General features: G+C 41.2%; 1 protein-coding gene across 1 annotated transcript in view; it reads right to left on the bottom strand.

Moving 5' to 3' along the window:
* DHRSX (dehydrogenase/reductase X-linked) overlaps nt 1–26,354 on the bottom strand; it is a 212,420-nt gene that overhangs the window by 129,522 nt on the left and 56,544 nt on the right. Inside the window, exon 4 of the mRNA XM_075060749.1 lies at nt 8,101–8,163. Within this exon, the coding sequence (XP_074916850.1) occupies nt 8,101–8,163 (63 nt within the window). The remainder of the gene's footprint in view (nt 1–8,100; nt 8,164–26,354) is intronic.

Genomic DNA, 26,354 nt, shown 5'->3' with positions numbered 1-26,354 from the left:
TTTTAAACCCAGGTGCCCTGATTAGCCTGCCTTGATTGGCTGCAGGTGTTCTAATCAACCTGTCTGCCTTAATTGGTTCTAGCAAGTTCCTGATTACTCTAGTGCAGCCCCTGCTCTGGTCACTAAGGGAACAGAAAACTACTCACCCAGTGACCAGTATATTTGCCCTCTACCAGACTGCTGTACCCTACTGGTTTGGATCTATTCTAAATTGATTTATAATTACATGGTAAAAATGAGAAAGTAAGTAATTGCTTCAGTAATAGTGTGCTGTGATGGTTCTGTATTTTTATGGCTGATTTTGCAAGCAAGTAGTTTTTAAGTGAGGTGAAACTTGAGGAGCGCAAGACAAATCAGACTCCTGAAAAGAGTACAGTAGTCTGGCAAGGTTGAGAGCCACTGTTCTAAACCAGTGTTGCCTATCCCTGAGCATTGGGAAGGAAAGCATTTAATAAATATAAAGCACTGCAACAGATCAGATTAGCAAAGTCATGAGATCATTAACAACCCTCACTTCAGTAGCCAGGTGAGTCAAAAGAGACTATCTTGCAACATTTCTCATATGGTAAATATATGACATGATTAGAAAAGGAGCAGAAGAAAACTGCTTTTTCTAAATATGCAGACCCTCCTTAGACTCTTAATGTGCACTTATGATTTAATGGGATTCCTATCAAGCAAGAGGATGAGCTGTTATTTGAAAGATAAGTGAAGTGGCTAAATGACAACAAATGTTTCATCTTTGAGTTATCTGTTCACAACTCTACATTTCTCAGCATCAATATAGTATACTAACATGCACAAGAAGAGATGAGCTGACAAAGACAAATACTTAGCCTATAATGATAAATAACGTTAGGAATATCAGATTCAAAACAGAGCACAGAATCAAATGATTATGCACTAGCTTTAGTGAGAAGAATGTTAAGTGTTTTGAGCACACAGACAATACAGTAATAGACACTTTTAAATTCTGATCAAATGCATTTTTAAACTGGCTGAAGACTACCAAATAATAAGTTAAACAGGCTGGTGCCTAACAAAAATATAGGTAAAAAGCAGTGTAAAAGTCGTTCCTGGCTCACTGTGTGAAGTACAATAGATAGTTCAAATAACAGTTATAATTCCATACAAAAAATACTACATGAAAAGAACATTAAATGTGGCAAAGTAAAATAGTGTACTCAGAAGTCACAAAATAATTAGGTTAATATTGCCCACACTGCCTTCAGAGAGTCTCAGATTTTAAGGCCAGAAGGAACATGAGCTCCAAGTGTGATGCTGTGGCCAAAAGAACTAATGTGATCCTGGGATGCATAAACAGGAGACTTTAATAAGAGTAGGTTATTTTACCTCTGTATTTGGCACTAGTGTGACCGCTACTTGAATACTATGTCTAGTTCTATTGGTCACAGTTCAAGAAGGACATTGATATATTGGAAAGGGTTCAGAAAAAAGCCACAAGAATGACTAAAGGATTAGAAAACATGCTTTAGTGATAGGCTAAATAGACTGAGCTATTTGAGTTTAACAAAGAGAAGGTTAATGGGTGACTTGATTACAGTCTATACTTACCTACATGGGACACAAATATTATATATATATAGAGAGAGAGAGAAAGTTCTATCTCCTAGAACTGGAAGGGGCCCTGAATGGTCATTGAGTCCAGCCCCCTACCATTGCTAGGAGGACCAAGTACTGATTTTGCCCCAGATCCCTAAGTGGCCCTGTCAAGGCTTGAACTTTGAACCCTGGGTTTAGCAGACCAATGCTCAAACCACTGAGCTATCCCTCCCCCCATTGTTGTAGAAAAAGGTATAAGATGATCGAAGGGCTGGAAGTTGAAGCTAGACAAATTCAGCCTGGAAATAAGGCATAGATTTTTAATGGTGAGAGTAATCATTGGGATAATTTACCATGGGTCATGATGTATTCTCCATTACTAACTATTTTAAATCAAGACTGGATATTTCGCTAAAATATATGCCCCTGGAATTATTTTAGGGAATTTCTATGGCCTGAGTTAGTCAGGAGGTTAGACTAGATGATACCATCTGGCCTTAGAATCTATGAGTGCCTCATGGATCAGGAGTGAGTGATCCATAGACTTCAGTTCGAGAACCTCAGTATCACACAATCCTCACCTGAATGAGGCAGGAAGTCTACAGAAAAAACAGTACACATTATGTAATAAAATATTGAGCCATAATGCATATACAAAGGGAAGGGGGTGGCTGAGCTGGGGTGCCAAGACACATTGGGATGGGGCATAAGCGCCTGAAAGAGGCTAGGGGTCAACCAAGGTCTGCATGTGGGAGGCTCCCAACTACCTAACAATCCCTTCCCCCTGCCAAAAAACCTGTTCCATATTTCTCCCACCCACACCCAACAATCGTCCAGGTTCCTCCTAGACTTCTTCCCAGCAATTTACTTCCCTCTTCCTCAGCTCCTCCATTACTCTTGACTCCCCCAGGCCTTTGCACTGCTTCTGAGGGGTGCAGGAAACATGTTTCTGTATTGTAGTTTAAATGAATTATTACTCAAAGTTCTGTATTGATTTTCCAAGTAAGGAATCTCTTTGTCAAAAAAAAATTTAAAAAAAATTCCTGACTCTTTTGTTGTCTATATTGTTACAGAAATACTTGCTGACTAATTGAAACTGGCATGATTATATTGTGTTATTTTGATGAATAAAATATGCAGAATTTTGCAAAATTTTAAAATATCGTGCACAGAATTTTTAATGTTTTGGTGCAGAATTCTCCCAGGAATACATTTCTGTATCCTATGGGAAAAGGCAGGTCTCCTTTCTTACATACATAATCTCACTTATCGTATGAACTGAAGCTTTCTGAGCTTTGCCAGCTTCCAAACTGAAAAACAACTTGCTAAATTTCTGCCAGAAAGATTAAAGAATGTAAAAATATTATAAGCAAATGAAAATAGCCCCTTAGAATGGAAGTAGGTTGTGCAACTTAGATATAGCTGTAGCTATATGCTACACCTATAATAAAAATTGTACTAGAAACATTCTGCAATAAATGACTAAAGTGCTCTTATAAGAGTCAATCACACTACTATGTCAGTATTAGAAATCAGGTGAATACATTGAATGGATCACATACTTTGAGGTAGTGACAGATTGCTTCTTTTCTATTTACATTCGTTGGAGGCAGGAACCATCTACTACTCTGTTTGTACAGTGCCTAGCATAATGGGTCCCCAGTCCTGTTTGGTTTCTAGGCAGTACTGTACTAAACATGATTATTATTAACAATAATAATCAATAATAATAAAATGCTACTCAAAGTTTGTGTGTGCCCCGTGTGCATGGAAAGCAGTGCAAAGAAACTGGAAATTCTAACATATACAATTTACTGTACAGGACTATGCACAAACACCATCTATGCAATTAGTTATTTTAAATTAAAGTTCCTAAGATGACTTTTAGTGGATCTCATGTCAGCCAAGAGGGGAAAGATCATCTCCAGGACTAACATTCTGCAGTTTCTTATCAGTAAACCATACCTTTGCAGAATTGATTGCACTAAATGGGACTGGAGTCTATGTGACAATACTAAAGTACTGTCTGAACCAAACTGGAAAATCTACCGTTACAATTCTTTAAAGTCTCATTATATCAACATGGGGAACAGAAAAATCAACTATGACAGCCTTGAAAAAGTTCACTGTCAAAGCTGCCCTTTTCCTCATGCATAAGGCATAGAGGGAAGTCACCACTGTAAATCATGGAGACATTCTAGCACATTGTCCCTAACTCTTCCTAGGTCTTTGCAGGAAGATAGGAATATGATGTAGGGAGAAGAAAGTCTGTAGACAGATGTCATGTTTCAGTCGTTCTTCTCTGTTTGAGACATTCAGTGACAAGAATGAAACAATAGTCATAGTGAAAAACACACCAGCAGCAGAGGTAACAGAAACTAAGCAGCAGGATGAGTAGAGGGCAGCTAAAATACACAGCAAAGTTCCAAATAAGTTTTCGGAAAAACGCCTTCGATGCCATGAAACACCATTAGAACTCAGGATGGACTGTCTTTGTGTTCTGTTTGTACCTGGCCAGCACAATGGGGTCCTGGTCCTTGACTGAGGCTGCTCCGCACTCCTGCAATACACATGAAATAATACTACTATTCTGACTTTGGGCTACCTTGCAGAACCAAGCCACTCTCTCTGTAAATGTTTATGAAGATAGAGTTTAATATTTACATACTTAAAAACTCACAACACCTAGTCTATAAAAGCTACAATTTTTATTTGTCACCTGTATTCCAACCAATGAAACCAAAGTGTACCAGAGAATACACTACGTTTACAAATGGCCCACTGCATTCATATAATTGTCCTGGTTTGGCTGGGGTAACAGAAGGCAACTCCTAGACAATATCCTGGGATTGTGTAGCGGCCAGGAAAAAGCTTCTCTTCAAATTGAATGCAGGCCTAGTTTTCCAAAGCTATCTTCAGCTATAAACACAGAGATTTGCTATTATCCTTGGTGTCTTAATACTAAATATGTGTAATTATCTTTATTACCTATTAGTCATGTGCAGACAGTGTTCTGAGTCCTCTACAAACACATCCTATACTTTGAATAAAATCTTCCCCGTACTTCCTGCCTTGCCACAATCACAGCGTCCTCCGGTTGAGTTTGTCACATCACTAACTCTACACTGATCCATTATGATTTCTTCTGATTCGTGTTTCATTCTTCTCATTTCCACATCCCAACATTCTATTGGCTCTCTGTGATGGTCAGAGAGACAGTTGGTGATTTTAAGTTTCTCTCCACTATCATGTCATAGGGTGAAGTGTCTGATCATTAAAGGCAAAATCGTCTTGTCCATTTTTCAACCCTGTATCTATAACAGACTTTTCCACACTGGGCATCCTGCAGAGACTTACATGTTTTACTTTATGCACCATGTATAGTTCTGACTAGTCTTTACATGATTGGAACCTAAATTTGCACAAGCTATTTGCCAGCCCACACCCTCAGTTTTTCGCGTTACCTTTATATTCAGATTGCCTCACCTTTGGCACTGGTCTGCCCTGCAGTTTCATGTCATCTATAAATCTGCACGTCTTGCTGCATGTTCTTTCCACTGGGTCTTTCAGATACAGTGGGGGAGAGGGATAGCTCAGTGGTTTGAGCATTGGCCTACTAAACCTAGAGTTGTGAGTTCAGCCCTTGAGGGGGCCACTTAGGGATCTGGGGCAAAATCAGTACTTGGTCCTGCTAGTGAAGGCAGGGGGCTGGACTCAATGACCTTTCAAAATCCCTTCCAGTTCTAGGAGATTGGTGTATCTCCAATTATTTTATTTTTTTACAGTGTGAAAAGGAGTAGCCACATCACCAACCTCAACTGTATTTTGCTGGTCATCTGGGCTGCTTTTTCAGAAGCAACATTTTCTTACAGCTAACAGGCCCAATTTTGACTTTTTTTCAGGATATGATATTGGAATGTGAATCTCCTGGGTGTGTCTTTACTCTAATAAAGGTCTCATTGACTTTAATGAAGAATATGTGAACATTTAAACTCACAAATAAGTTGCTGTACATTTGTTTTTTCCTTAACAAAATTCCATTATGTTTGAAAGCATTTAATGAAATGCATAGAGGAAAGAAGCACGAGTTATTTGAAAATTAGAGATAATTATACATTAGCTGTTAAGTGTTGTGCATAATGGCCTGAGTGCATTAAACTAGACGTTTATTATCAAAAGTCTGAATAACAAAGTAGCTAACTAAATGTTTTCCTTTATCATTATGGCCTGCTGAAAAACTGTGGATTAATGATGTCATTTTTGGTTAGGCTATGCTACGTGTGTCTACACATATGTCTACACATGTTGTGTCGCTACAGCCATTCCACTAAAAGTCATGCAGTGTAGCTGCTGTTTGTCGGCGTTACTGCTGATGAAATACTTCCACCCCCCACAAGTGGCGTTTGCATTGTCTTTCAGGGAGGGGTTAACGCCTCTGAAAGACAAAAGTTTTGTCGTTCAATTGCCAGTGTAGCTATAGCCTTACAAAGGTCAATACATAACTGTTTAGTGTTGGATTATTCCTTCCCTATTCCCCTAACACATTGGTGAAATTTTCAAAAATGCTTAGCCTTAGCCTAACTGATCCCATTAAAGTAAACAGGCGTTTTGCCATTAACTTGGATAAAATCAGAGTTCAGCCAATCCTAACAACTTCTGAAAATCCCTAAATGTTTCCATTTTTGAAAACCTCTCTGTTCCGTTGGTTTTATTATGAAGATTCTACTGACTTTATTAAGTATATTAAATATATTAATATAAAAATAAAATCAATACATTAGCTGTGTTTTAAATGAGTTGGAAGACTCTTGTGGCTTAATAGAAACCAGGATCACACAGTAATAGAAGGCCTCCCATAGAACCGATATTGTTCATGGCAGAGTGCATGTCCTATGCTTGCAATTCTACTTCTACCACAGGATCTACAAATGGTGATTGTTCCAGGAACAGCTTTAAAATGTGGCTGACTGGCTGGATTATTTTTAAAATATCCCACATTTTTTAGGAAGTGACTGTCAGGCTGTCTGGAGTGTCTCGCAAACGTGGGTGCCAACCTCAGGGCAGATTGTTACAAACCAGGGCACAAACCCTAAATTGGCTGTGTGTTAAGTTCCCCCTAAGCTGTGCTGCTGCGCAGCAACCTACTAAGTGACATGCAGGTGCTCAAGGCTGTGGCGGGAAAAGATGCCTCTCCCCACTGGCCCCAGCCCGGCCCTGCCACGGCCAAGGTAGAGGCACCCCTTCCTCGGCCCCAGCCCAGCCCTAGCCCAGACCTGCTGCGGCCAGGGTGAAAAGGGCCCCTCCCCCCAGTCCCAACCCAGTGCAGCCCTGGACAACCCAGTCCCAGCCTGGACCTGCCACGGCCAGGATGACAGGCTCCCTCTCCCCCAGCCCAGGCCTAGACTTGCCACAGCCAGGGCCCCCTCCCAACCTCAACCCAGCCCCAGACCTGCTGCAGCTGGGGGAGATGCTCCTATCCCACCCAAGTGCTGCTGCAGGGAGAGAGAGATGCGGGGAGTCCTCTCTCCCAGCTGTAGCCCTGGGGCAGCCTGCACCCCAGACTCCTCATCCCTGGCCTCACTCCAGAGCCCGCACCCCTAGTTAGAGTCCTCACCCCACCACACCCCAACTCTCTGCCCCAATCCTGAGCCCCCTCTTGCACCCCAAACCCCTCATTCCCAGCCCCACCCCAGAGCCTACACCCCCAGCTGGACCCTTAGCCCCCCCACCACTCAAACCCTCTGCACCAGCCCCGAGCCCCCTCTCACACTCCAACCCCTTGCCCCCCCCACATGAATTTTGTTATGTGCACCAATATGGAGGTGGTATGTCACATATAACAAAATTAATTCCGCACGTGTGGGAAAAATTAGAGGGAACACTGGTTGTGTGTTCTATCATTACATTTCACCAACCACATATCAAGTGTGAATTTCTCAAGCACTGCAACAATCTTAATATGGAGCCACATACAGCCCCCTTGGACACTCTGGTCTATCTTATCACCAAAGCAAACCTGCCTTTGTGATAGATGGTCCCTACACCAAAAATCACAATAGTATTCAGGATACTCCCAGTCCCAAAAGGACCATTCACTTATCCCGGGTCAACTGAACCTCAGATCACACACTCAAGACAATGCTTGTAGCCAATCCTGTAATAAAATAACTAAATATATAAATTAAGAACAAGAAACAAGAGTGATTTACAAGGTTAAAGCCAGTAAACATACACACACACACACACACACGGGGATCCCTCGCTTATACTTAGAAATATTGCCCTCTCCAAATTCTAAGCAGCATAGGGATCACAATTTCTTCTTGACAGGGATTTTTACTCCCTTCCTCCCAGACTTCAAGCTATGATGGGATGAGCATTTGTGCACATCTCCTCCTCATAGGTGTCGGGAAAACAATCAACAAAGTCTTTTGTCTGCTGTTGATCCACAATGGTTTGTCTGGTGGAGGAATAGACAACTTTTGGCATGCGGCTCACCAGGGTAAGCCCTCTGGTGGGCCAGGCCGGTTTGTTTACCTGCCGTGTCCACGGGTTCGGCTGATCCAGGCTCCCACTGGCCGCAGTTCGTGCTGAACAGGCCTAGAAGAGAGACTTGTTAGTCTCCTCTCCACCAGAGGAGGGCATGCCCCTTCACAATCAGACATTTCAAAGCCTTACGACTAGATCGTCTAGTCTGACCTCCAGTACAAAAACAGGCCACAGAATTTCATCCTATAACTCCTGTGTTGAGCCCAATAACTGCTGTTTGACAAAACATAGTTCAGAAAGGGGTCCAGTCTTGATTTCATCTCCATCAATGCCATTTCCCTTAGTAGTTTGCTGAAGGGTTAATCCCCTTCACTGGTAAAAATATGTACCTTATTTCTAATTTGAATTCGTCTGTCTTTAACTTCTATCCATTGCTCTTGCTATGCTGTTCTCCACTAAATTAAAGAGCCCTTTGGTACCTAATATTTTCTTCTCTGAAATTACTTGTACACTGTAATCAAGTCACATATTAATTTTCTTATTTGCTTCTGCAATAATGACTATTAAAATGGCCAAACGTGAAGTTGCTGTGTAATGTCATTCTGAGCCCAGTGAACCCAAGCACTGGAATTTAAACAACTTGGGAGAGTAAATTCCCCACTTCCTCCCAACTGTGCAACTCATAAATGGCTGCATAGCCATTTACTTGAACTTCTTAGAATAATTTACCTTGGGATGAGATCAAGCATGCAAATTTCAGCCGCAAAGCTCAAGCAATTTGCTTAAGAAAGATATAAGCAACTGAAAAGAGAGGTGGAGAGTGGAGGGGGGTGAGAATGGGAAACAGAAATTTGCCTTAGCCACAGTGGGAGCAGCATGGGAAAGCTGCAATATATCTCCATTACTGGAAAGACTGAATGTAGCAACGTAGATAAAAAATTAGTATAATATACCTGGATCTTTTCTTATTATTAATATAGCAGCAGACATAATTTATTGATGCTTTTTCTCCCCACTGGTGTACGTGCATGTGTTTGCATGCATACAAAGCGTGCATTCAAATTCCCTTCGCTGAGCTACACTCAAGTAGCTCCTGCAATCAGTGCTGGGCTTTGTGGTGCACAGAGAATGCACAGCCTGTGTGCATGGGCTTTCTAAATCCTGTCCCACTTTTTGCACAGCAGAAATATACTGGTTCTGCTGCAACAGGATCCTTTTGCTTCTGCAGAAGTGGCAGGAGTAAGTATTTGTCTCTGAAAATCTAAAACTAAGGAAGTGCTGTGATGACTACTGTAGGATTCAAAATATAATAAGATTTTGTGTCTCTTTAAAGGAATTCTGAAAGATTATAAAATTATGCAGGAACTAAATTGTGCCCTATATTCCCTAGTTTCATGAACAGTAATCATCATTACATGGAAGCTACAAGAAATATTGTTAAATCAACCACAGCTATGAAAATATGTCAGAGCTGTACTGTAGGGTTTTAGTAGCATTTTCCTGGCATTCATTACTGAAATTAATTCATAAGACTTGCCACAGTATGCTGATAACTAATACTTTAAACTGTTGTTAAGAATTCAAAACATGACAATCAAAACAGCGGCTTCCTTATATATAACCAGAACATTTATTTGCTTGTTCCATACAAAATTAAGTTGTACAGGCAACCAGCAACTGGGAAGACAGCCAAGCAATAAAACTGACTGATTGCCAAAGTACATACAAATCATATGCACAGCTTTCAAAAATTGTATCAAAAGAAAAAATTGACTCTTCAAGGTTACCAAAGAACCTGGTTAGGCAGGATGGAGAATCTGCTGTTAAACAGATTTAAATCCTGTTTGTTAGGTGTAGCTAGTACAATCAGTGGCTTGCTCTAATTAGCATAAATATCCATAAGTTTGTTGGTTGTTTAAGTTAGTTAACAGAAATTATTAAGCAAAAATTTCCCTTTATTCTTAGATTGTATCACATACATAGACCTTTGCTAAGGAAAGTATATCAATTATACAGCCTGTATTATTTTCTGAAAAAAGTGCATTCTTAGACTCTGAGATTTCATTTTACCATGCTATTGTTTGTTATTGTTACAGCTCTCTGATTACACATCAGTTCAGAACCACAGCTGTTATTTTTTTGTAGACAGATTAAAATCTAGTTATGTATTTGTGGTGCTAAATTATTTGAATTTCTCATGCACTACAATTATTGTGTATACACTTCAAAGTTAGTTGCATTGTGTGTTATGAGTATTTGTTTATCAAAATTTAAAAGATCCTGTGTGTAAAACTATAGAGAAGTAGAATCAGTTTGGTACATTCATTGACAAACTTTACACTGAACACTCAGTATTTTCATATTTTAAATGGATATCAGATGACACTGATGGAACAAGCAGCATAATTTAGCAAGATTGTCTGTGTGTTTGTGTTTTCAAAGAATGCTTTGAAAAAGAAAATATTTTAATTGAAAAAAAATGAGCTACTCTTTCACTGAGAGGAACCATTACTGAGAGAGCTGAAGAATACTTCTATAGGAGTTAATATTCTGGTTGTGATCTTGCCAGATCTATGCCAGGGAAGGAGTCTCCTCCCTGAACCTTGACTTGATGCCACAGTGTGGGCAGCCCAATGTAGCATTTGGGTTGTTTATAACTACAGTATCACATTACAAACTCATCTCTCATTTGTTATCTCATATTGCACTAAAATCTCATCTCTTATTACTCCTTTCCAGATTTTTTTCTTCTCATTTGAAGATCAGGCATTTCAGATTGTTTTTTTCTCAGATGTACACCTCTATCCCGCTATAACGTGGTCGTGGGGAGCCAAAAATCCCTACCGTTATAGCTAAAACCCCGTTATATTGGGGTAGGGGTGGCAGGGCTCCAGCGGTGATTTAAAGAGCTCCGGGCTCCAGCCACTGTGGGAGCCCGGGCCCTTTAAATCACCAGTGAGCCCTGCTGCCACAGCCCCGGGATAGCAGCAGCAGGGCTCGAGCGGTGATTTAAAGGGTCTGGGGCTCCCCGCAGCAGCTGGAGCCCCGGACCGTTTAAAGCGCTGCCAGAGCCCCGCTGCTACCGCGCTATATGCGAACCTGTGTCGTATCGGGTCGCGTTATAGCAGAGTAGAGGTGTATTAGCCTGCATTTGGCCATTTGGTATAACATTTTACTATTTTCCGCCCTTATTTATAATTTTTCTCTGTCTCTGTATTTTTTTCTGCTCTCACTGCTGTTCATAACACTTCCTAATTGAGGCCCTGATTCAGGAAGACACTTAATTATGTGCTTAACTTTAAACGTATGCTTAAGTGCTTTTCTGAATAGGGATACTTCCCTAACGGGAGATATTAGGCCCCAGTTCTGCAGACTGGCCCACACACATTTACCCAGTTGAAGTCAAGGGGGCTCAGTGGAGATCCATGGGTCTTTCATGGACCCTTGGACCCACATGGAGTCAGTTATAGTATAGGCTCTCAGCCTTAGTCAACATGCATTCATGACCCATCATTAAGATGTTAAGTCGGATGAACTGTATCACCAACCTGTAATGCACCCCACTACACAAATTCCCCCAACTTAATTGTTTTATTTGTGGCCTTTCAGTCAGTTTTCATTCTGTGTGACAGGATTCAGATTCAAACCAATTTGACACGATTTAGGGCATCAGCTTTTATGAGAGACACAGAAGTCAATGGAATCTGCTGCCAAACTCCCTTAGGCTCCTTTGAAAATCGCAGCCACAGATGTGCCATTGCCTAGTCAGAAAACAAAACTGCTGACAATGCCAGAAAGTCATAAACACACTTTTCACAATAAAAGCTACTCATCTTTGCTTAACCTACAGTAAGGAGATCTAGCTGTTAATCTTCAAAGCCTTTTACAAATATTAACTAATCTAAGTTAATTAAGCTAAAACTCCTACAGGGCTATCTTACATATAAACAGCTGATTCAACTGCAGGCCAAAATAATCAACCTACATGCATGTTTGGAAGTAGTGAAGTTCATTGTTCTGAAATCAGTTGATCCACTTTTGCTAAATATACATATTAAAAAGGACAGTGAATTACACCTACATAAATCAAATGGACAAAGACTCTCCAACCTTTGAATTGCTCGAGTTGCAACAGTCATTTGGGGTTTGAAGCAGGATAATGCATAGTTCAGTTTCTTCTATGGTACTAACTAGAGAAGCCGCAACGGCATCAACAAGTTTCTAGGCTACGACAGCATATTTGAGCAATCACCACAGGATATTAAGTTTTTGCCAAAGGTGAGCCATATTATATGTGAACAAAAGCTACCACATATTTAAACAAAGCAATTCTATTCAAGTCTATTCAATTCTCTTTACTTAACAGACTTGCCTAGTTCATTAAGATGAATGCATATATTTTAATATCTAAATATGGAAAATTAGGACTCAGTTGTGCCATTTAGGCAGAGCCCCACCTTCAGAAATAGTGTGGAGCCTCAATGCTCCTAGGGGAGTTTGGGGAAGAATTCTGCCCCCATGTTCATGAGGGAGCACACCAGCTACAACATCTCTGCACAATGTATAACTTATCGTCCTCTCCCTCTGGGGCAGTCCTCCTCCAAAATTTGGTACAGAAGAGGATTGATCCAGTTACCTCACCATCCCCTTTTGGGCACTGCAAACCCTGGGGAAAATGGGACAGCAATAGTGCCTGACCCTTATGCTGGTTATGCAAGTGAGAAGGCAACACCTTTTACCTTCCCCATTGCAGAGTATAGGAACTGGGCAGTATCCCTTTAAATAACATGACAGTTCTCTAGTGAGCCCCTCTGTCTTCGATTGTAGATGCAACCAGATCCTAATGGAGCAACTGTGCATACAATAGCTAGGCCTTGCATAGTTGTATATATAGTTAGTAAACCTGTTTATTAGGAAGCCAGCTATGTACTACGGGTTCCCCATATTGTTAGACACATAAGATCTTATGAACCCACATAAGATCCAGGCACAATCTGGCTGTTAGACGGGAAACAAAAATATCAGCATTAGTGCAAGATTTCAGTGTAGATCCTCAGCTGGCATATGTTGTGATTGCTCCACTGACTTCCACTGTGACTCTGTTCCTTCACATATCACTTTCTCTTATGACTAGTACAATATTAAGTGCCCGCCATTACAAAGACAGCATTAGGCTCATCGCATCTAGTGGCATCTCAGGGGCCACAATGTTTCTCCATATTTAGGGCTTGTCTTCACTATGGGGAGATTGATGCTGCTGCAACTGATGCAGCTGCAACTGATGCAGCAGGGGTCAATTTAGCAGGTCTAGTGAAGACCTGCTAAATTGACGGTAGAGCACTCCCTAGTCAACCTCGATACTCCAGCTCTCTGAGAAGAGTAAGGGAAGTCAACTGGGCAGCATCTCCCATCAATGCAGCGCAGTGAAGACACCGCGGCAAGTGAGCCTAAGGTACATCAACTCCAGCTACATTATTCATGTGGATGGAGCAGCATAACTTAGGTCAACTTACCCCAGTAGTGAAGACAAGCCCTTAGAACTGCTGTAGCCCTGATACTATTTTGTGGTCAGTGTTGTCCAATGATGACTTTTCAATGGAGACTTCTGTGCACTTTCATTCTTTGAACTATAATGATTTTGATACGCAGTAGCAAGTTTTAATTGCACTTACCTCAAGATAAGCGTATATTTGTAGATATATAGAAATGGAGGCAATCACTTCGCAGTAGAGAAACACCCCTGGTTTTAGATTATTCAACATTCAGGTATGAATGAGATAACGGGACAGAATTAGAAAGCGGTATTATTTTTCTGTATCGTATCCTTGCCATAACGTAATGGCCCTGATTCTCTATTGCCTTTCAGCTTCTGCAGTGATTTACACTCATGCAAAGCAACTGCAATGTGGATGTAAAAATACTACCATTTTGATCTGCTATCTTTTATACCTTCTTTGGAGTGCTGTAAAACCCAAGGCCCAGATCATATCCTATAGTTAATAGTTGTGGGAGGAGACCCTGGTGCAGTTGATTAGTTGAGTAGTTCTGTTCCCATCCAGTAGAGAGCATTGGTCTATGGGTCTACATACATACTTTACATACACGTTCATTCATTACATGCTTTTTATAGGTAGCTATAGAATAAGTGGTAAATATTGCTAGATAGAGAAAGAGAGGCCTTTGGACTAACTGGGGCTTATAAATAAATCCTGTCTAGTGCAAAATTAGGGGAGAATAAGAGGGTGGTGAGGGGAGTAAGGTGGGGGAAGTTGTATGCCATTGTGGCTTCATGCAGAATCATGCCAGCATTTCAAATGGAATATCCAATTCGTTTCTTTACAAGACTATCTGACATCATCACTTGGTTGCCACAATGCCACCAGCAGTCATTCCTATTCTCTCGATCGTTATGACACCACTCTGATTAAGAGGGGAGGAAGAAATCCTGTGCAAAATGCATTCAAATGGGAGAAAATGCTAATAGAAAATGGTTCTGAATGACATTAGAAAGCTTACCAACATTACTGAAGAGATTAAATTAGCGATCTTCCAAAGCATTAGGACTGTCACAGAATACTGCTCACAATACAAGCAATTCTATTTTATTCAAATTAGCTCAGGGCTTTTCCTTGCTTTGTTGCTTTACTCTAATGGAGAATGAGGATATAGTAGCCTGTAATTGTCCAGGTAATATCACTCACAAGAGTGCTGAACTCCAGCAGGCAATCAAAATGGTCATTGAATAAATAATCTGGTTTCTGCCATGTGAATTGTCTAGCTCCATCCTGCATGGGGAGACTGTTATTTTACTTATTTAATTGATTTATTTTTCTCTTTTCCCTGACGACATGCAGTCTTGAGCCGCAGACTCCTGTGGCTTTTTGGTCTTGTACTCCTGGGGGAATTCTGCACCAAAAATTTTAATATACTGCAAAATTCTGCATATTTTGTTAAAATAATGCAATATAATCAAGCTGGTTTCAATTACTTTGGTAATTTGTTTAAAATACGTTACAATGGATGGAGAATGGGAGTGGGGAGCACTGGAGGATATCCCCAAACCCCCTCTGTCTAATAGTAATGTAGCTGTATTGACCCTTTACTTCTAGTTATTAGTCAACAAATATATGCAGCCATATGCTCATTGTTACATCATAAGCAACTGAAGAGTAAGCGAGGGCTGGGGACTCTAACTCACAATTTATATTGGCTACTGACCATCTCCAGAGAGGTCAGTAGCAAACAGTTCATGGAGCACATTTTGATAGGAATTTTTTTTAGTCCAAAAATTTAGACCAGTTCTAATCACTAAAGCAGGGGTCGGCAACCTTTCAGAAGTGGTGCACCGAGTCTTCATTTATTCACTCCAGTTTAAGGTTTAATGTGCCAGTAATACAGTTTAACGTTTTTAGAAGGTCTCTTTCTATAAGTCTATAATATATAACTAAACTATTGTTATATGTAAAGTAAATAAGGTTTTAAAAATGTTTACGAAGCTTCATTTAAAATTAAATTAAAATGCAGAGCCCCCCGGACCAGTGGCCAGGACCCAGGTGGTGTGAGTGCCACTGAAAATCAGCTCGCATGCCGCATTTGGCACACATTCCGTAGGTTGCCTACCCCTGCACTAAAGCATCATAAGCATTTATAAGGCCATACCGTCCTTTACAATAAGGCTCCTTTACACCACTCTGGCAATGTAAAGGAGCCTTAAAATTTTTACATCTGTTTTATACTCCTAGGGGAATTCAATAAGAACAATGTGAATAATTCACTAAGCAGGCAGACTGCTACATTCAGCTCTGCCTGAGGGGACAGAGCCTGCCTCACGCCTACCTCCCCAGAAACATCCCAAAGTCCTGCCCCTCCATGCTGAGCATGCTGCAGTAGCAAGAGAGAGGGACAGAGTGTCTCTCTCTCTCACACACATGACTGCCCAGCCCTCCCGTCCCAATGGTGATTTGTGTCTCTACCGGGTGCTTCAGGTGCCCAAACTGATCTGTCTGCACTGCCGGGGACAGGCACATGCCCACTCTTGCAGCTGCCCTTTGCTTCCCTCAGTACTTTTGGCAGCATTTCATCATGCTCTACAACAGACAGTATGTCCATAGGCCATGAAAGTGAACTTTTCAAAAAAACGCAGAATTCCATGACGAAGTCCAGTGTCACAAATTCATGAGCAGTCAGAGTAACAACCGATACACACAGCACTTTTGGTGCTTTGCAGATAATGGGTTCTGCTAGTGTTAATGCTGCAAGTAGCTATGAATTACTGCTTCCATCACTGTCATATAATTATTCTACCTATTGGAGCAGACACATGATACTACAGCCCTATAGAAACCCTATGCGTATCCATATGGAACATCTCTCTCCACTTCTCAGATCCTTCCTTAAGCCCTACGTCTTCAAACAACCCTTCTTGCCTTCTTCACATCAGCGATTATCTCTGTACCCTCCCTTCGTAAAGTGTTGCCCATCAACTTCTTTTTCTCTGCTTTAACTTAGATTATATATTCTTCAAGGGGGAAAATGTAAACTATATAAATTGCTGTGTAATTTACAGTGATTATACATAATTTTGTTAAAATACTATATGTATGTATATATGTATTTTACTGTTACTTCTTCATCTTCTTCTAGAAAAGCACAGAAAACCAAACCTTTTGATCAACAGACCATCCCTGGGCTCTTTATCCCTTCGTGACAAAAAAGTTACCTCATCCTTCAGGAAGAGCATCACAGGTGGCTGGCCTCTGTAACTGATGCAAGTCCAGCTCCCCTATGCCCTTGCCAGAACAGGTGCTTCCAGCTGGGCCAATTAAGCGGGGGTGAGACTGCACCTAAGGTTATACAGGGGCCGAGAGAAACTTGGTGAGTTAGAACTGGCTGAGATAGCAGTGGCTGCCACTGCCAGAGGAGGCTGTGAGAGTCTGAGACGTAAAAGAGGAGCCAAGGATCCATTCAGTTTTGTTTGAAAAATAAAGCTGCTTAAAAGAGGCTGTGGTGTGGTAGCGAGTCCTTAATGAGCTGGGGAAAAGCCTTGCCTTGTGACACATGATGGAGAATGTGGGCCCTGGGATCAGCCCTTGATACAAGAGGAGAGAAAGAAGGCTTGTTGGTGCCAAGGAAAAAAGGAAAGTTGAAGCCCAAACCTTGACTGACTCCACCTAGGCTGCTCAGGTGATTATTAGCATTTCTGCAGCACTGTGGATGGCTCTTAACAATACTAAAGAAAACCAGAACAAGGAGTCTGCTCCTACAAACTTTTACTCATGGAAGTGGTCCTGACTCATTGGCACTGTCACACTGAAGTTCATGAAGTAGCTCATGTGAGAAAGAGCTCCTACTCCAAAGTGTTAATCTGAAAAGCACGAACAGGAAGAGTATTGCGAACTTTAGTTATAGCCAATGGGGTTATATATACAGGGCTTGAGCTTGTTTCCACTGAAGTCAATAACAAAACCTCTACTGACTTCAAATGGAGCAATAAAAACAAGCCCATAGTCTTTAGAAATGATCTGAAGGAGAAAATATAAGGAGCTTGAGCAAATATTAACGGTGAGACTGTTGCAAGCACTGGGAATGATGTGGACGAAGGCATAGTCTTAGATGTAGACAAAATGACAAGAAGCAGCCAAAAGACTTGTGTGCAGCATACAGCACAGGATAGGTTACAGGCAGAGAAGACTGAACCAAACATGTAAAAGAAGGGGGCCAGTGCAGACTCAGCTTTAAGTATAGGGAGATGTTATTGGAAAACTGAGAGAAGATGTACTTGGGAGCTGTGATTTGGACTGACTGTAATTAAGACCAAAAATACAAGAGATAAGGAACAGATTAAAGAGACTGAGATATCTGTATATGATGGCTTAGCAATGAAATTACCCAGCACAATCTGCATATTTAACCCAAGGAGGTCAGCACAGGTCCCCAAAATCAAATACCTTGCATATTCCTTCCATTGACATCAATGGTTGTTGGTTCAGGCCCCCTGGGATGTTATGTAATACAATGTTTGGATCAAGCAGAAATAGAGCAGAAAAAAAAACAGATACAAACAGAAACAAGAATAAAACACCAGAACAGAAACACAGAAGCCTCAGGAATGAAGATGCATCCATTGAATGAAATGGAACAGAGCATGAAGAAACATTATCTAGCCAAAAATGGATATTTGCTTTCTGACACTGATTTGTTGCCAGCAATAGCTAATTTTCAGCAGCCAGGTTTGCAATAGACTGGAGAGAGAGGGGGCGGAGGGGGCAGACAAGACATTTTGCCAGCACATTTTATCAAACAATAGTGTGAGCCTAAATGTCAGGAATCCTATCAATTGGAAGGATGACAGATGCAACAGAACCTTCGCAGACAGCAAAAAACTGAGGTCAAAGGAATTGAACAACCCCACAAGGTACTTCCCTAAGTCAGAATTGTAACGGTGGGTGAATAGCCATTATGGGGACAAGAGCAAAAAAGGCGATCTATTAACAACTAACAATGAGAGGCAAATACAGGATGCTGCCAAACAGAAACTTGTTTCCTATAGGAAAGTGACGCAACAAGTGAGCAATCAGTCTGCAGTTCATGGTTTCATCAAAAGAAAGGCAACACCGATAAAGAGACTGCAATTCCTTTAGCAGGACTATTTTGGAGATCATTTTGAGTACCAAATGTCTTTAGAAGCTGAAAATTCAGAATTAGAGCTGGCAAACAAACTTTTTTCCCCACTAAAATAAAATAAAAATGCAGATTTGCATTGACTGAAACAATTACTGAATTCATGCTGAAGTAGCTAAACTGTCAAGAAAAAAAAAAATTCCTCAAAAGACAAAATGTTTCATTTTAACATTTTCAAGATGAAATATTGTGACTTTTTTATTTCAATTTTACTTCAATTTTTTAAAAGGTAACACACCTCTAATTAAAACATATTGATTTTTTGGCTTGCTGAAGAATTTGAAAAAATGTTCATTTCATGTCAACCTGAAACTATTTTTTTTCTTCGGTTCACCTACTGAAATGTTGGTTATTTGCATCGCTCTTGTCAGAATAGCAAGTGACAACATGAACTGATGGTCATGCAAAAGCAGCTGGAGAAAGTCGCACAAGTGAAATGTTATTTGACTGTGCCATTTAACTAGACAATGCAGGAGCTATAAACAACAGATATAGTGCAGTCATTGTAAAAAAGACATAAGGATAATGCAGCAGCTTTAAAATAAATGATTGTGGAGTTGCCTTTGGTTGCATACTGTGCATTTGCAATCCCTACTGTAAGTCATTTCTGCGTAACAGTAATATTCACCAGTAGCTCCTCAAAGCATAAGCAGTGTTTCTGGGAAGATGTGATAGGAAAGTGATGAAAAATATATAGCACTTAGCTCATTTTAGCAGCTGTTCTCCAAAGCCTTAGGAAAATAAGCAGTGAGTTAAGCAGAGCCTGGGCATGGTTAGGCCATTTGGATAGCCCCTTTGTCAAATCACAATTTGGGGGGGGGGGGGGCGGAATTGATCTAAGATACGCAACTTCAGCTACGTGAATAGCGTAGCTGAAGTCGAAGTATCTTAAATCGAGTTACCTACTGTCCTCACAGCACGGGATCGACATCCGCGGCTCCCCCTGTCAACTCCGCTTCCACCGTTCGCGTTGGTGGAGTTCTGGAATCGACAGGAGCGCGTTCGGGGATTGATATATCGCATCTAGATGAGACGCAATATATTGATCCCCGACAAATCAATTGCTACCTGCCGATACGGCTGGTAGTGAAGACGTACCCTTTGAGGACTTCAGTAACTCAGACATAGGTTAGGGGTTTGTTGTAGAGGTGGATGGGTGAGATTCTGCGGCCTGCATTGTGCAGGAGGTCACACTAGATGATCATAATGGTCCCTTCTGACCTTAAAGTCTATGAGTCTATAAATTTGGGGCAATCCCCTTTTCTTGATGCTGTCAAAGAAGGGAAGGAGTATTATGTTTGTGATAAAGGGCTAATTTCATCACTGGCTCCAGTATCTTGTGTCACTGTGATCTACCTGGTACTGACTCTTCTACATCCAATAGAGACAAGATGGGTGAGGTAATATTGTTTAATTGGACCAACTTCTGTTGGTGAGAGAGACAAGCTTTCAAGCTACACAGGGTATGTCTACACTGCAGTTAAAAACCTACGGCTGGCCTGTGCCAGCTGACTTGGGCTCCCGGAATCCAGGCTAAGGGACTGTTTAATTGTAGTGTAGTTGTTCAGGCTTGAGCTGAAGTCTGAGCTCTGGAATCCTTCTCCCTCATAGGGTCCTATGAACAGTAATTTGTGCAGAAGGGATGGGGAGCATAATTTAAATTGCTGAGCCAGGAGTCATATATAAACAAATGTGTGGACTACATCCAGACAATCACTACACACTCAAATTAACACACACAGGAAAAAAATGATAAAAACACCCTATTGCCTGTGAGTGAACACTTTTCACAAAGCGATCGCTCAGTCCTCATCCTCAAAGGAAACCTGCACAATGCTTTCAAAAGATGAGATTGGGAGCTTAAATTCTTAACTTTACTAGACACTAAAAATCATGGTCTTAAAAAAGAGACTGTTGTAATAAAGCATAAATCCAGTCTACAATCCACTACCCCCAATTTTTGCCCTGTGACAGCAGGCATGTTAATGGACCACTTCACTTTGAATGGTCCTTTAGAATAGTGTTTCCCAAACTTGGGACGCCACTTGTGTAGGGAAAGCCCCCGGCAGGCTGGGCTGGTTTGTTTACCTGTCCCATCAGCAGGTTCCAGCAATCATGGCTCCCATTGACTGCAGTTCGCTGCTCCAGGCCAATGGGGGCTGCGGACCAAGGGACGTACTGGCCGCCGCTTCCAGCAGCTCCCACTGGCCTGGAGCAGTGAATCGTAGCCACTGGGAGCCGCAATTGGTGGGGCAAGTAAACAAACTGGCCCGGCCCGGCAGGGGCTTTCCCCACACAAGCGGCGTCCCAAGTTTGGGAAACACTGCCTTAGAATATGTGTTAACTATTTATGCTAAACTATTTGTTCAACTTTGTATTTAACTGTGACACTCTCTACACCTTTCCCAGACTTGAAGAGCTCTGTGTAGCTTGAAAGCTTGTCTTTCTCACCAATAGAAATCGGTACAATAAAAGATATTACCTCACTCACTCCATCTCTATAATATTCTGGGACTGATATGGCTACAAAATTATTACATATTCTACAACCGGTTATATAAGATGTTGGACAGCTCCAGGCCTTCAAAGAGCTAGCTGCAGTTCCTTTGTGTGGGTGGAAAGCTGTTTCTCCAGGCAGGTCTAGACTACAGCCGGGATCAACGCTCTGAGATTAATCCACCGGCAGTCGATTTGGCTGATCTAGTAAAGACCTGCCAAATCGACTGCAGATCGCTCTCCAGTCGACCTCTGTACTCTATCCCCGATGAGAAGAGTAAGGTAAGTCATCAGGAGATTTTCTCTGGTTGATCCCCCGCGGTGTAGACGCTGCAGTAACTCGACATAAGGTACGTCAACTCCAGCTACATTATTCATGTAGTTGGAGTTGTGTAGCATAGGTCAACTTACTGTGGTAGTGTAGACATAGCCTCAGAATAGTAACCTTTGTTCTCTTTTAAAAACCTAGGGCCATATTCTACCACTGGTGCTCACATTAAGTGGTACTTTGCTCCACATAAAGTCGATCAATTTAGCCTAAAAACATTGAGAACTTTATTTTAAAAACAGAACTGAATCCTGTCTGAATTAATATTTCTGCTTTGATTTTCACACAGGACCCCTATCGTCACCAAGTTTCTATATAAACAGAACAAGGAGAGAATAGATTGGGGGCATTCAAGGAAAGGATGCATCCTTAATCTAGTACTATACTGAAAATATTTAATGTTATTTATTAATTGAATGAATTAACTGAATTTATGCATGCAGAATGATACAGTTAAAATTAAACAACACTTTTTGCCTATAATGCTCACACATTGCAAGAGAGATTTACCCAGGGTTGCAGTTCCAGCAACATAAAACTGCATATATTTTAGATCAGGAGAAGGAAAGAAAGGAACTGGAGGCTTTTGGAAGGCAAGACAGCTCAGACAAATAATCTGCAATCCATCTATGTGATACAGTCCAAGTAAATCAAGGAGCATTCACACAGCTGCAGCCTTAGGGATCTGCCATACAGCCAGCTGCCACTCCTTCTCGGCATCTGGGTCCTGTGACTGGCATTTCTAACAGCAATAAAAAAGGAAGAATGGTGCAATGTGATGATCTAAATAAAATCTCAGCAATCCATCATTTTTATTTAAAACAAACAAATTGTTGTGGAGCAAAAAATAGTCAGAGCACACACATTTGAATGTGAATATGCATTTAACATCCATTTGTTGTGTCTTACTGTATATAAAATATTTCCACTGCCGAACAGTTAGCTAAAACCATTAATCAGCAATATGTGTGAAATATGGGCTGGTGAAATATTGTACACCAATAGCAATAAAGGAATTCTCAGAAGAAGACCTAGAGGAAATACTAAACCACTGATATATGAGCAGACAGGATGGGAAAGGATAAAAATGAGCATGGTTAAAACTGAGGTCATGGGGGTCAGTAGAGGTACCACAAAGAAACTGGAAATAGAGAGATTAATGGAGTGAGATTAATGGGAGGTACTGACCAGTTGTAGTACCTTGGCAGCTGGGTCCCGGAAGATGTCAAACTTGAGCATGAGATACAGTCTAGATTGGAGAGTGCTGGAATAGTGTGGAATGACCTCCCAGAAGTAGCATATGACAAACACATGCCACTGAGACTAAGAGCCAAACGTCATAGAACAATGGTGCACCCTCCAATGACGTGTGTTGCAGAAGCATGGGAAATAAAGAGATGGCAGGATCAACACCTCAAGGTGTTTGGGAGGAGAGGTCTTCATGCCACAGGAGGAGTTACACAGATTTCAAAATGAACGTATTCAGGTGGAAGTCAAAGTCCATGATATGGACAAAAATTCATGAAGCAGAAACTTTGCTAATTTGGACATATGCAGAGGATGAATGAAGGGGATCTGGTGAAGATAGTATGGCAGGAAAGGGAAGAAAGAAAGAAAGAAAGAAAGAAAGAAAGAAAGAAAGAAAGAAAGAAAGAAAGAGACCCCAAGGAAAGCCAAAGAAGAAATAGATGGATTGCATCAAAGATGATGGTAAGCAGGTGGATCTTTGTGCTGCCTCAGACAGATGAAGATGCTCGATGCTTGCAGGACCAAACCCCAACTGATGGGATTAGGGGTAAGAAGATGACAAAATAATGTACATCAGTAAGGAGATGAAAGAAGCACACATTAGAACCATAATGTGGTTTGGATGCTTTCCAAATCTTAAAAGCAGTGATGTATGCCCACATTCTAAACTGCAGTTTCCCTAATCTCCACTCTACCTCCAAAGATTATCCTGGCTAAAGACAGAAGGGCCAGAGGCAACATAATTTAAATTGCCAAGCCAGGAATCATATGTAAACAAATGTGTGGACTATGCCTCCTACACCAAATCCTGCCCCAGAGCCTACTTGTGAATCCAGCCTGAAAAATCTAGATGTTTCATTTAGGAAATGTCAAAATGAGTCATTTCAGTATTTCTAAATTGTTTTTTTTTTCATTTTGATTGAAATAATTCACTGCAATTTATATGAGTTAATGAAATGCTTCAGTTGACCTGAAATTGCATTTTTTGGCAAAAAAATTGTCAGCTGAAAAATGTCACCCGGCTCTAGATAGAACGCAGGTGTCCTGATTCTGTCCAATGCCCTTTCCACTAGACCATGCTGCCCCGTGACAAGGGTACCATGTGTTTCTTATTTAGCAATTTAGGTTTGTAGCTTCTAGTTTGGATGCTTTCCAAATCTTAAAAATATACATTGGAATAGGTAACGAATACTACTAGGTTTCCACACAGAGCTGTGACTAGTTCCCTTTCTTTGGCTAAGATACTTATCAACAGCTCCTCCATACACCCAGAAGGCTCCTTCATCACCACATGACATGCCTCTCTTTTTCATGACTAAGAGCATTTCAGATATGAGTGACACAAACTCCCGACAGGTTTACTAACCATAATTTTACAGAAGCAAACTGTCTGCTTCCCTTGGCTACATTCTATTTTTTCACTCTTAGTCACTCCAGAATGCTAGAGAAGATTAGGATTGTTGAAAGCACTCATCCCAACACACATTGCTAGGAGCAAATGTGATGGAAAACAGTACATTGTTCCTCTGCACATGTTTCTTATACCAGTTTCTCTATTTATTTAAGTGGAAACTAATTGGGGCCAGATTTTTGCCCTCCTTATTCTCAGTGAATAGTACTTCACTGTGTGAATAGTCCCAATAGGCTAGACTCTGTTCTGGGTCCAATGGTGTTTAATATCTCTATTAACGTTCTGGATGTAGGAATAGACAGCATACTGATAAAATTTGCAGACGACTCAAGACTGGGGGGGGGGGCTGCCAATACTTTGGAGGATAGAGCCCAGATAAATTGCGGAACTGGGCTATAGACAACAAAAAGAAATAAAATAAAAACAAAATGTAAGGTGTTACACTTAAGAAAGAAAAACCAAATGCACAAATGCAGAATGGGGAAATAACTGGCTTGGCAGCAGCACTACTGAGAAGGATCTAGGAGTTGTGGTGGATCACAATCTCAACATGTCAGTAATGCAATGCTATTGCAAAAAAAAAATGCAATTTTAGGTTGCATTAACAGAGGCACAGCATGCGAGTCATGGGAGTCGATAATACTGTTCTGCTCAGCACTGGTTAGGCCTCAGCTCAAGTACTGTGTCCAGTTTTGGTCACCAACATATAGAAAGGATGTAGACACACTGGAAAGACTCCAAAGGCAACCAACAAAGATGATCGAAGGGATGATCAAAGGGATGGAATGCAAGCCATATAAGCAAGGCTGAAGGAACTGGGTATGTTTTGTTTGGAAAAGAGGAGATTAAGGGGGTTCATGATAGCAGTCTTCAAATACTTGAAAGGCTGCCATAAAGAAGATGGAGAAAAGTTGTTCTCTCTTGCCACAAAGGGCAGGACAATTCTTTCTAATAGTGTCCATTGGTCCATACCTACACTCTCTCTATGTGCTCTGGACCAAAGGTAGGAGAGGTTGTATGGACTGACCACCTCTCCAGTTCCTTCTCAACTGTGAATCATATCTATGATCCAAAGCAGAGGGGAAGGAGGTGGACAGAAGAATACATATAAGGATCACCGGATCTGGTGGAGTACACCCTCACTCTCTGTGGTAGGGAAGTCTCCAACAACTGGTGACACAGCAAGATATTACCCTAGATCAACTTAGACAGTCTGCAACAAGACCGCTTGCCTTTCATGCGTTGCACAAGGGCAACGAAGAGCCTGGGTGTCACACTGGCATAGTCAAACAGGATTTATCTTAGGGTCACGCTGGGCAACCTCTGAAAGGGTTTTGTTCTGAAGATAGAATGCCCATGCTCCAAGGAATGGAGTCTCTGTTAGTCATTAGCGGTATAGGAAAAGAACAGGTAATTATATGGACTGATTCACATGGAAAACAAAGACTACTGTGGGGAGAAAATTAGGGTGAACTTTTAAGGAAACCTTATCCTTATGGAATATAGTATAAGGTAGGTCAGCCATCAGGGCCACCAATTTGCCTCCACTTCTATTTGCCAAAGTGATAGCCACTAGGAAGGCAACCTTGTGGCCCTTTCTCTAGGCATCCAGAAATGTAAGTCACCTTGCTACCCCTCTGCCTCCATGTGAGAGATTTGCTGATGCTAAACTGTGTGTGGGCTCCAACACTCCAGTCTGTTTAGCCAGCCCAACAAATTCCTCAAGACCCTGCCAGCCCTATTTCACCTTGCAGGTAACCATAGGTGCATTTCAGTTCCTGAACTCCCTAGAAAAGTATTGCCCTGCCCGGCCCAACCATATGCAGCCCATGTCACTGAACACTCTCAGAAATTACCAAGTCCACTGTCTCCAAAGAGACATAATACTCATCAGTATTAGCTCAGCTGAGGATGCACACTTTAACATATTGCAATGTCATGAATTTATAGAAAAACCTAGAATTTGTTTATTAATAAAGAACAGAGATTTAAGTGATACTAAGCCAAGATAATAGAAACAGAAAATGGTTACAAAAATAAAACAAAAGGATAAACACATTTTCTAGTGACTAAACTTAACAAGCTATAATTCTTTTGTCAAAGCAGTTCTCTCACCTTCACAGTTCTTTTCTGCAGAGA

The sequence above is a fragment of the Chelonoidis abingdonii genome, chromosome 1 (assembly GCF_003597395.2).
Source record: "Chelonoidis abingdonii isolate Lonesome George chromosome 1, CheloAbing_2.0, whole genome shotgun sequence".
NCBI classification, from domain to species: Eukaryota; Metazoa; Chordata; order Testudines; family Testudinidae; genus Chelonoidis; species Chelonoidis abingdonii.
This window is presented reverse-complemented; position numbering and strand designations above follow the sequence as displayed.